Source organism: Emys orbicularis, chromosome 24, assembly GCF_028017835.1.
Source record: "Emys orbicularis isolate rEmyOrb1 chromosome 24, rEmyOrb1.hap1, whole genome shotgun sequence".
In the NCBI taxonomy this organism is placed as follows: domain Eukaryota; kingdom Metazoa; phylum Chordata; order Testudines; family Emydidae; genus Emys; species Emys orbicularis.
In genome coordinates, this window is record NC_088706.1 from 11,963,455 (window position 1) to 11,975,519 (window position 12,065).

Below are 12,065 nucleotides of genomic sequence, written 5' to 3' on the forward strand. Positions count from 1 at the left end.
GTTAACACAGCTTGGATACTTGTTCACTGTCAGGCTCAGCTGCAGGACGTCCTGCTCAAACAGAGCGGCTGCGGTATTGCCAGAGCCGTGCAGGGAAAGTCCAGCTAGCTCACCAACACAGGCATGAGGGCTACGGCTCAGCACACTGGGAGTAGACTTCATTAGAGCACTTACTGGCTCAAGATGTTACCAGAAGGGAAGGGGGAGAAATCTGGAATAGCAGGTGTTAGGAGGCTCTGCTGCAGGGGAAGTTGGAGAAACACCGCACCAGTGAGAAAACACGTGTAGCACAAACCTTTATTAAAATAAAATTCCGTTCAAAATTAAAATAAATAGCCCACGGAATTGAGCTTCAGTCCAGGCAGGAGGCCTCCAGGGAGTGAGAGAGGGGTAAGCGAGCGCAAAGGAAGAGCTATCACTTGAAATCACATTCAAGGATCTGGATTTAAGATGACAGACAACCCAGAGAGCCGACAGGGCGTAGATCAGATAACACAGGATTCCTCTTCCATACCTGGAAGAAAGAGAATCTGGAATTTCTCTCAAGAGAAGGATCTTTTAGTTCAGACACATCATCTGACTCCTGCACTCCCACCAAGCTGCTGCACAGACTCTGTCCTGCACCAAGAGCCTCACGCCCAACCCCACCTCAAACGGAAGCCACCCTCTGATTCCACAATGGCAAATGCCCCTTAACTAACCAGATGTGGAACATGTATTTTGTTCCACGCAAGGAGAGGTTTAGAACGCGCATGCACATTAGGTCCCGTTTACTCCATCCTTCAATACACTGCAGGGAACTCTCCTCCAGTTCAGTTTAAAACAGCTGCACTTTATAGGTGCTAATGTGAAGTGAAGTTACAGCATTCATTTCTGACACCGTTCAACTGTATCACAGCGAGGCAGTCCCATCGGAGAGAGCTGCAATGTTACCTGATGTACAGCACAGACTACTGAACCAGTCGGTAGGTGATATATCGCCCGGCAGTCTCACTCGGTCTTATGATCTTGACCACCTGCAAGGGCAACAGAAACAGTTTACAAGCAATGAAAAGCAGCTCTGAATTTCACCCGCAGGGCTTGGCTCAGGTGCCCAATGGAGAGGCAGAAGCGTTCAGCCTCTGGAGAAGAGGGTGTATAGTGCTTGATCCTCAGCACCGAGGGAGGAAACCCGTCACTGAGACGGCTGCCCATAGCTAGGGGACAAGCACAACGTGCTTGGCATGACATGCAGGGGACAGATTACACAGACGTGCTTGTGAAGCATGAATGCGTGAGTTTAATCAGCCACTCCATGCCAACGCCAAGGGTGTAAAGCCCAGCAGGTGATCTAACAAGCGATCCTGGACCCCCAGCAATGCTCCAGGTGAGGGTGCTGTACCATTTACACAGTACAGGGCAGGCTGGGGAGAACTCAGCCAGATTAGGGGAGAAATGCAGAAGCTCTGAAAGAAGCTTTTTATGTGACATGGGGGAGGAAAACGCCCACTGAATCAGAACCCTGCCACAGCTCTCTATCGGAGGGTTTTCTTATGGTGCCCATCAGCATAACACCCTTTAGTAGCGAAAGGGGTGACATCCGAACAACAGGCTCAGCTCCCATCCCCCAGGCAAGGAATTCCTCATTCAGATGCAACTCTCCTGGGGAGGAAATTCTTCCTGGATGAGGAACCTGCAGAGCCACCTGAAGCCCCAATCCTGGGTGTGTAACACACAAGCAACTCGATAAGAACTGTGCCCCAAGACTCTGAACGTAACAGGTAGGAGGAGGTATGGAGGGCCAAATCCTGCAGTCACTCTGTGCAGCTTCCACTACCTGGACTGGGGTTATACATGAAGGAGGCAGGGACCCCATATTCGGTACTAGTTAGAGACCCATTGTGCTTATTTATAGACCAACAGGCCTTAAAAACAGAGCTTTCAAGAGGCTCTGTCTTGCTGCTCTCCCGCAGGGGCTACGTCTGTCACCCTGCTTTGCTCCTTACCTGCCCTCGCTTTATTCCGAAGTACCTGGCCACGGGATCTCCAGCCTGTATCCTGGGGAGCTGGTTCTCTCTCAGTTTACTGAGAAACACAGTGAAGGAAAACCCGCCACCAGAAGGGTTATCATTCAGCCCGGCTTTATCCCAGCAAGAGGCAGGACCAACAGAGCACATAACAGCCTGTTGTACACATCGGAAGTCTAGCCATTTCCAGCACAAAGCGAGTGAGTCACTTCCATGCTGGTAGGGGAGGGACTGACATTTGGCGCAAACAAAAGGATACTATCTGGCCAGTAATTCAGTTACTTCTTCCTTTGTCATGACCACGTGCTCTGGAACCAACTGTAAACACAAAAGCGGAGTCAGATCTAGGCAGGCTGAGATCAGAAAGGAGGCGAGAACAGTTATTTCCTGTGATGACCAGGGCTAGTACACAGTGGCAAGGGCCACAGACAGCCATTCTAGTCTCCCACCACCCAGCGACACAAAATACACAGTAAAAGAATTTCAAGGGGTTGATTTACACCCAGATAGTCCAGAGTAAAGGCCGACTATCCTGAACTCACTCCATGCTGCCCAAGCATCCAACTCACCTCATGCTCTGTGATGTTGATCAGCAGCTCCTGCTGCAGGAATTGTTCCAGGATGTATTTGGGAGCCATGTCCACCAACGACTGAAAGAAAAACCAAAAGGATTTTAAACTTCAGCACAGAAGAAGGGGCCCCGGCGCACATTAGTCCAACGTGATCCTGTCTAGTCAGAACTGAACTTTAATGAGCACCAAACGCTACAGCCAGTGTATTACCCACAGTAACATCAATCACCTCTATACATAAATCAAGGGGAGAGTGGATCTCTTAGCCAAGATGCTAAACACACAATCACCTCTTCCTTTCTTTCCAACCTCCCCCTGGCTCACTTCTGCTGCCCCCAGTCTCTCTTCTCCCACCCCTTAAGCACACTGCTCCCTTCCTTCATCCTTGTTTCCCCTTACTCCCAATACTCCTCTCAATGACTCCAGCCTTCTTTTCTTCATCACAATCTCTCCCCCTTTAGTAAACTACTCTTAGTCTTGTTCACCTGAGACTATAAAATCTTTGGTGCAAGGAATGTGTCTTACTCTCTTGTGCCCATTGCTGTAGTATCTAGGTACTAACCTCAGTCCCCTGAAAGTTAGGTAAGAGTTCCGGTTGTGTTGTCCAGTTGTGTGTGTAGGTACAGTAACTCCTCAGTTAAAGTTGTCCCGGTTAACGTTGTTTCATTGCTGATCAATTAGGGAACATGCTCGTTTAAAGTTGCGCAATGCTCCCTTATAAAGTTGTTTGGCAGCCGCCTGCTTTGTCCACTGCTTGCAGAAAGAGCAGCCCATTGGAGCTAGCTGGTGGGGGCTTGGAACCAGGGTGGACCAGCAGCCCCCCTATCAGCTCCCCGCTCCCCTAAGTTCCCTGTGCAGCAGCCGCCCAGCAGGCTATCAATTGCTGGCAGTACAGCTGTCCTTCCCCCCACTGCCATGTGCTGCTCCTGCCCTCTGCCTTGGAGCTGCTCCCGGGAGCCTCCTGCTTGCTGTGGGGGGGAGGGGAGAGAGAAGGAAAGAGGGATGCTAATGTCAGGGTCCCTCCTACCCCCCACTCCTGTTCCCTGCTCCTTTACCCCATCCAGCCATCTCCACAGAGCAGCAGGGGGGACACAATAGGGCTCAGGACAGAGGGAGCTTGGTGGCAGCAGCTGCTGTCTCAACTTGCTGATCAACTTAAAAAAGCAGTGTGCTTAGAGTAGGGTCAGTGTACTTAAAGGGGCAATGCGTGTCTCTCTCTGCCATGCTGTCTCCCCTCCCTCCATTCCTGCTGTCTTGTAGAGTGTGAGGCTACATTAACAATAATGTGTTAACCCTTGAGGGCTCAGCCGAGTGCTAGTTCATCATTTAGCAGTAAGGCATTCCCTGGGAAATATCCCACCCTCTGACTCCACTACCTCAGCCAAGCTTTGCAATCATCATTGCTGTGTACAGTATTAAATTGTTTAAAACTTACAGTGTGTGTGTATATACATATACATATACACACACACACACACCCCTAAAAAAAAAATAGTCTTTTGTCTGGCAAAATTTTTTCCCCTGGAACCTAACCCCCGCTATTTACATTAATTCTTATGGGGAAATTGGATTCGCTTAACATCGTTTCGCTTAAAGTAGCGTTTTTCAGGAACAGAACTACAACGTTAAGCAAGGAATTACTGTGGCTCCTATTGAGTACACATGACCTAAACAAGTTCTGCCTTAGCAAATGTGTATTAAGACTGTCCTACAATCCTCATGTACCCTATTACCTGAGGGTTCTGCACGGTCTGCAAGCGCACAGTGCCCACGTGTGATGGGCATGGTCACACAATGTTTTAAAGAGGACAAAGTTAAGCAAAAAGGTTAATCTACAGGGGCACTGACCACTGTGCATCTGGTACCAAAAACCCCCAGAGGCATACAAGTGTGCATCCTATGAACTCTCAGTCCCCATCCTATAAACTCCCAACCAGCCCTGATGCAGGATCACCACCTACCTGCTTTGCTGAGGGAGTCATGCCCTGCTGCACCACAATCAGAGCCCTGGTGATGTTCTCTTCCTGCATTCTCTGGCAGTACATCTTGATTGTCTTTATCCCAACCTTGGGCTCCTCTGAGGAATAAATAAGTCACATGATATAACTCCTGGTTGTCATGAAAGATCTGCATTTATCTACCTTTATCCTGCAGCTCGTCTGCAGAATACTACTAATGCACCTATATTCCTCGCCTGGGTTTCGAATAGCCTCCCCTTCGGCACGACATGCTGCTGCTAGTCAGAGCGCAGGTAGTACAACTGCACCTGCACTTTCTGGGCGTGCAAAGTGACTCACCACAGCACTGCAGCTGGGACGTCAGAGACTAGAACTGTTTTCACTACAGACTAGTCGGTTCAGAGACATCTATCCAGATGTTACAGACTGTACTAGGCTGCACCAAGAAAAAGAACATATGACAGAGAGCAGGTGCATAGCCAAGTGGCCAAAAAATCCTTCTGTAAATCTTTCGGGATTGTAGCCTGCAGAATTCAGCCTATTCAGACTGTACTTGGCCAAAACTCTCCCTGGCTTCAAGGGATGTTTTGCCCTGAGTAAAGCCAACAAAATTGGGCTCTGATGCAGTTATCCAAATGCTGGCAGGAATCAACTGCTACCACGATTTTTCTAGGAGCGGGCTGGCCTTCTGAGAGATCCACACAGTAAGCGGCATGTTGAACGGTGCTGAACTGATCTACCTTGGATCATCCAACCCAGGATTTGTTCCCGGGAGCCAAGGCACGTCAGAACCGATTCTCAAAAGCTAAGCCACCCCCCTCCATTCAGTTTCTCTCAGCTAGTTAAGTGCCAGGCAGAAGAATCAGTCCTATGCTGGCGCTGCATCCAGTCAGAGCTGCCGACACCAGTCTAGAATGAGGTTCATGCCTATACATTTACTGAGACTCCTCAGTTCATCACAGAGAGTAACAGCACCACACTCACCAGGGAAGAAGACAAACATCTGATCTGTGGGATCGTCATTATGGGCCACCAGCACTGTAAGGTCAGTCCGCCGTGGTCTCCCTTCACTGGGCTTATCGCCAAATTGGGCTTTAAACTCTTCTAAGGTCTGATCCAATTCATCCTGGGTCACCAGATAGCCCCGATCGTGACACAGCTGAGGACAATACTCCTGTTTACTCATGATGCATATAAGACATAAATGCAGCTTTACAGATCCCATCCGACCCACCCAATTTCCCATCCAGCAAAGCCTCCCTAGCCCATATTCTTCCCACTTCCAGAGCCTGCACCAAGGTTATTTGACGGCTTCCACTGCATCCCTGGTCTATAGATTTTAGGCTGTTTGGGGCAGGAGCTATCTATCATGTCTGTACAGCATCAAGCACAATGGGGTCCAACCTACTTGTGGTGTTGAGGCACAACAGCAATATATATGTTTAATATTGTTAACCATCATGACTCCTCTCTCCTGCTCTGCCTGTCTGAGCAAACATCTTCTAGAAAGACAAGGCTCCAACGATAGATTCCAGAATGCAGCAAACAGACAGCTACGGCTAAGACTTTTGATAGGTCCCGGTGCTTTACCCTTCTCTTTCACTGCAGTAAGTCAATAATAGTCATGTCATGGCTTTCACTCTGCCCATGTCTGGTACCTGGCACCTGAGGGTCTCCAAATGCTTTACAGACAGAAATAAATCCAGGCCCCCAGCAGAGCAGGGTAGTACCACTGCACCCATTTTACAGATGGGGAAGCTGAAGCACAAAGATGGGAGAGAACTCAGCTGAAGTCACCCAGAGAGTATGGAGCAGGCGAGAACCCAGAAATCCTGGCTCCCAGCCCCCCAGAGCACCAGAGATAGAACCCAGAAATCCTGGCTCCCAGCCCCCCAGAGCACCAGAGATAGAACCCAGGAGTCCTGGCTCCCAGACTCTAAGCTTCCCCACTCCCCCCCCCCGAGCACCAGAGATAGAACCCAGGCGTCCTGGCTACCAGCCCCCCCCGAGCACCAGGGATAGAACCCAGGCGTCCTGGCTACCAGCCCCCCCCGAGCACCAGGGATAGAACCCAGGCGTCCTGGCTACCAGCCCCCTCCCCCGAGCACCAGGGATAGAACCCAGGCGTCCTGGCTCCCAGACCCCCCCCCCCCCCCCGCGCACCAGGGATAGAACCGAGGCGTGCTGGCTCCCAGGCGTCCTGGCTCCCAGCCCCCCCCCCACAAGCACCAGGGATAGAATCCAGGCGTCCTGGCTCCCAGCCCCCCAAGCACCAGGGATAGAACCCAGGCGTCCTGGCTCCCAGCCCCCCCCCCCCAAGCACCAGGGATAGAACCCAGGCGTCCTGGCTCCCAGCCCCCCAAGCACCAGGGATAGAACCCAGGCGTCCTGGCTCCCAGCCCCCCCCCAAGCACCAGGGATAGAACCCAGGCGTCCTGGCTCCCAGCCCCCCCCCAAGCACCAGGGATAGAACCCAGGCGTCCTGGCTCCCAGCCCCCCAAGCACCAGGGATAGAACCCAGGCGTCCTGGCTCCCAGCCCCCCCCCCGCAAGCACCAGGGATAGAACCCAGGCGTCCTGGCTCCCAGCCCCCCCAAGCACCAGGGATAGAACCCAGGCGTCCTGGCTCCCAGCCCGCGCTCTACCCCCCGCCGCCGCCCCTCGGGGCCCCATCCCGGCAGGCCCCGCCCGCACCTGCATGATGGTCTTGCGGATCTTCCAGAGCCGGTAAGTCTCCTCCTCGTCGTCCATGGCGCGTCCAACACGCAGCCAACAGCGCCGAGCTCCGATAGGGCCACTGCGCAAGCGCTCAAACAGCTCTGCGCAAGCGCAGACGCGTCTGCCCCAGAACCATGCTTTCAGGACCCTCAAGTATAGGTGTCTAATATAAACGCCTGCTAACGCTCAGGGTACCGTCCCCACACACAATTCACCCGTTTTGGTACCCTCCCTTTACTTCTTCCCAGGGTTGTGCCCCATAAAAAGCTATTCTATTAGACTTAATAATTTTACCACAAATAACAGGCACAAAAAGGTAGAAACTGGCTGCAGGGGTCTTTAGGAACAAAGGCTTCTGGGAAGTGTAGTTTCCCCCTCAAAGACCCCTAAGCCTATTACTGCCACCTGCAGGGGAATTGCAGCCTTGGCAAGCAATGTCTGTTAGGGCCAGGGTGCCACAGCTCAGGGCAACTGGTTTTGTTCAACATCTTCATTAATGATCTGGAGGATGGCATTAATTGCACCCTCAGCAAGTTCGTGGATGACACTAGACTGGGGGGAGAGGTAGATACACTGGAGGGTAGGGATAGGGTCCAGAGTGACCTAGACAAATTAGAGGATTGGGCCAAAAGAAATCTGATGAGGTTCAACAAGGACAAGTGCAGAGTCCTGCACTTAGGAAGGAAGAATCCCATGCACTGCTACAGGCTGGGGACTGACTGGCTAAGCAGCAGTTCTGCAGAAAAGGACCTGGGGATTACAGTGGATGAGAAGCTGGATATGAGTCAACAGTGTGCCCTTGTTGCCAAAAAGGCTAATGGCATATTGGGCTGCATTAGTAGGAGCATTGCCAGCAGATTGAGGGAAGTGATTATTCCCCTCTATTCGGCACTGGTGAGGCCACATCTGGAGTATTGCGTCCAGTTTTGGGGCCCCCACTACAGAAAGGATGTGGACAAATTGGAGAGAGTCCAGCGGAGGGCAACGAAAATGATTAGGGGGCTGGGGCACATGACTTACGAGGAGAGGCTGAGGGAACTGGGCTTGTTTAGTCTGCAGAAGAGAAGAATGAGGGGGGATTTGATAGCTGCTTTCAACTACCTGAAAGGGGGTTCCAAAGAGGATGGAGCTCAGCTATTCTCAGTGGTGGCAGATGACAGAACAAGGAACAATGGTCTCAAGTTGCAGTGGGGGAGGTCTAGGTTGGATATTAGGAAAAACTATTTCAGTAGGAGGGTGGTGAAGCACTGGAATGGGTTCCCTAGGGAGGTGGTAGAATCTCCATCCTTAGAGGTTTTTAAGGCCTGGCTTGACAAATCCATGGCTGGAATGATTTTCTTGGGGTTTGTCCTGCTTTGAGCAGGGGGTTGGACTAGATGACGTCCTAAGGTTTCTTCCCAACCCTAATCTATGATTCTAATTGCACCTGTATTCCCCCTCCGTGCTCCAGCAAAGTCATGATCGGCAGCTAAATGGGGTTGTGTGTTATATCACTGGGAAACTGGGATTAATCACCCTGGGGATTAAAATCACTGTGAAATGTATGTATTAATACTATACATGGCGTTATTGATGTTGTCTGGTATTATGTTTTGAAGGAAGCAGATCCAGGTCTGTGCAGAGCATGAATACAAATGCAGCAGGGCTGACCCGTGACAATGGGACTGCAATTTACATATTCGGTAAACAGCTCACAAGAGAGTTGGGAAATCAGCAGGTCCAGATCACAAGGGGCTCTGTATTTGCTTTTCTGCACAGCCCCGTCATCAGCCAGAGACAACAAAAGCTTATTTACATGTGAGGTAAACAAAGGCAGCAGGAGAGCATGTGGCGAGAGATGACCACTTAACCATCTCCATGGGGGATGGAGGCAGCACTCCAGGAAGCCTTCCTGCCTCTTGAAGCAAGGTCAAGGAACTTTGAGAGAGAAGATTTTCAAAGGTTTACTGGGCTATAAAGGGAGGGGCAGAGAATTGGAGGGACCAAAGAGGCCTGAGCTCTTTAGATTGCAGAAAGATGGGTCCTTCAATCAAGGGATTGAAGTCTAGGGAGATTGTAGGAGAGAAACCTGCATAGGCAAAGATTGCAATGGGCTGAAATTGAGTTTTAGTCTGAGAAGTGTATTCCTACTTTTATTTGCTTGTAGCCATTTCTAACTCCATCCCTCCCACTTGAGCTCACTTAAAGTCCTGCCTTCTTTTGTTAATCATCATAGAATATCAGGGTTGGAAGGGACCTCAGGAGGTCATCTAGTCCAACCTCCTGCTCAAAGGGAGACCAATCCCCAGACAGATTTTTGCCCTAAATGGCCCCCTTAAGGATTGAACTCACATCCCTGGGTTTAGCAGGCCAATACTCAAGCCAATGCTCAAACCACTGAGTTAGCCCTTCCCCCAACTGAGCTATCCCCTGTTTGCCTTTTAATCTAAGCCAGCCCAGTAAGTGATAGGTTAGAGTGATAAACTGTGCATTTTGTTTCTTTAGAGGAGCAAATGAACCTTCTTATTCCTCTGAATGGTCCAAGAAAGGGCTGGAGACGGTTTTGGGGAAATTCAGGACTGGTGTGCTTGGGGTCACCCTGGCATAAGGTAACTGGGTGACAGAAACTAGTGTGGGGCTGTTGTGTTGTAGACTGGCTGCTGGGGTCAGGGCACTGAACCAAAGTTACAAAGCACACAGACAGTCAGGGGACTGCATGCTTGTCAGCTGGCTGTTGGTGTCCAGGCTGTGAGCAACAGCAGCAGAGCATTTGAAGGCACCCAGGGTAACTGGGAAGGTGATGGCACAACTCCTGACTGGTCTGGATTGTACCCCAAAACGTGACGGATGTTTTCCTGCAGTGATTTGCTGTATCAAATTACATCATCATAAGGGTAGAGCCTGCCTGTGCAGGAGTCAGAGCTCTCGGGAACTGCTCTGAAACCGTGGGATGAACACGCGGGGAACCCAGGACCATCCCAAACCTCTTCGCCTTCTGCTCCAAGCGCAAGGTGCACTTCTCCCACCGGCCTTCTCTAACACAAACAGAGCAGCACGGACATGTACAAGCAACAAAACCCAAATCCTACCAAAACAAAACACTCCACTGCCAAAAACTTCTTCCAGGGGAGAGGAGGAGAGAGAAAGAATTAGCCACATGTGACAGACGTTAATTGCGTCGTTAAAGCATGCCTGGCAAGTGCTCAGATACTACGGGGATGTGAGATGGGCATAAGAACCTGTATAGCATAGAATAGAAACTGTCATACTGCTGCATTGGGAGGTGCCAATGTAAACTTCTGTCCTCCTTACATTAGTGTCTCATTCTAGCCATGGACAGGACAAATTCAGCTCTGGGGCTTTCTCCCAAGCAAAGGAAAAGTGATTTACTGGCTAAACACAAACGTGCATATATTGGATGTGGCCAGTTTAACTTGGGAAAGGGTATTTCTCCTTCCCAGCGGGAGGGTGGAGCCAGTTTTTACCGTGCTGGTTGCTTAATTTTGATGATAGTTTTGAGCGTCTCAGCTCTTAACATTTGATCAAAGGACTATGACATGCCAAAAGCAAAGCTTGCAATTTCTCACACCGCTCACATGAAAAGCCCCTTTGATGGGGGATTTTGTGCAATTTCGAGATATAAGACCAATTGGCAGAGACAGAAATAGGACCCTCGACAAACATCCTGTGCTACTGAGGTTCTTTTCTATCCTTTCATTCTGTAATCCAAGGCTACCATCCCTCCTCCCTCCCTAACAATGCACTAGAAAATATTCAACCCATCAGCAAGGACCCCTTCCTCTTCCAACTTGCATTATCCTTTCATCTGCCAGTTGCAAAGCTGATTCTTTCTCATACTTTTTCCCTGGCTCTGAGGCAATACTCCGTGCCAGCAGATCAGGGCTCAGAAAGACATGAACAGAAATGATCCATTTTTATAAACTAAAACAATATTCCATCCACCCTTCTAATCTTTCTAATTCACAGACCCCCTCTAGTATTAATCACAGAACCATAGAAATGTTGGGCTGGAAGGGACCTCGAGAAGTCATCAAGTCCAGCCCCCTGTGCTGTGGCAGGAACAAGACCATCCCTGACAGGTGCTTGTCCCACCTGTTTTTAAAATCCTCCAATGACAGGGATTCCACTACCTCCCTTGGAAGCCTATTGCAGAGCTTAACTCCCCTTATAGTTAGAGAATTTTTCCTAAAATCTAACTGAAATCTTCCTTGCTGCAGATTAAGCCCATTCTTCTTGTCCTACCTTCAGTGGACATGGAGAACAGTTGATCACCATCCTCTTGATAACAGCCCTTTACATATTTGAAGACTATTATCAGGTTCCCCCTCCCAATTTTCTTTTCTCAAGACTAAACATGCCCAGTTTTTTTAACCTTTCCTCACAGGTCAGGATTTCTAAACCTTTTATCATTTCAGTTGCTCTCCTCTGGACTGTCTCCAATTTGTCCAGATCTTTCCTAAAGTGCGGAGCTCAGAGTTGGACACGGTACTCCCACTGAGGCCTCACCAGTGCTGAATAGAGCGGGACAATTACCTCCCGTGTCTTATATACGACACTCCTGTTAATACACCCCAGAATAATATTAACCTTTTTCGCAGCTGCATCCCACTGTTGACTCAGATTCAATTTGTGATTCAATATAACCCCCAGATCCTTGTCAGCAGTACCACCACTTAGCTACTTAGGTCCCCATTTTATAGCTGTCTGTGCATTTGATTTTTCCTCCCTAAGTGAAGTATTTGCACTTACTCATAGACTTAAAGGTCAGAAGGGACCATCGTGATCATCTGTCTGACCTCCTGCGATTTGCAG

The 12,065-nt window shown here is 49.9% G+C and overlaps 1 protein-coding gene across 1 annotated transcript; it reads right to left on the bottom strand.

The window, feature by feature from the left end:
• Positions 1 to 283: 283 nt before the first annotated feature.
• On the bottom strand, positions 284 to 7,370 carry POLR2E (RNA polymerase II, I and III subunit E). Its single transcript, XM_065422021.1, has 8 exons — positions 7,230 to 7,370; positions 5,521 to 5,695; positions 4,540 to 4,655; positions 2,576 to 2,656; positions 2,266 to 2,324; positions 1,986 to 2,064; positions 934 to 1,016; positions 284 to 514 (listed from the first exon to the last, which is right to left on the bottom strand). The coding sequence occupies exons 1-7, from the start codon at positions 7,284 to 7,286 to the stop codon at positions 951 to 953; spliced, it is 633 nt and encodes a 210-aa protein (XP_065278093.1). The 5' UTR covers positions 7,287 to 7,370; the 3' UTR covers positions 284 to 514; positions 934 to 950.
• Between the last annotated feature and the right edge of the window lie 4,695 nt (positions 7,371 to 12,065).

Excerpts from the sequence above, each read along its gene's own strand:
- POLR2E (XM_065422021.1), bottom strand. The coding sequence starts at position 7,286 with ATGGACGACGAGGAGGAGACTTACCGGCTCTGGAAGATCCGCAAGACC. Across the intron at positions 5,696-7,229 it reads TCCGCAAGACCATCATGCAG|CTGTGTCACGATCGGGGCTA; the intron begins GTGCGGGCGGGG and ends TATTGTCCTCAG. Across the intron at positions 2,065-2,265 it reads ACTGAATTACTGGCCAGATA|TAAACTGAGAGAGAACCAGC; the intron begins GTATCCTTTTGT and ends TGTGTTTCTCAG.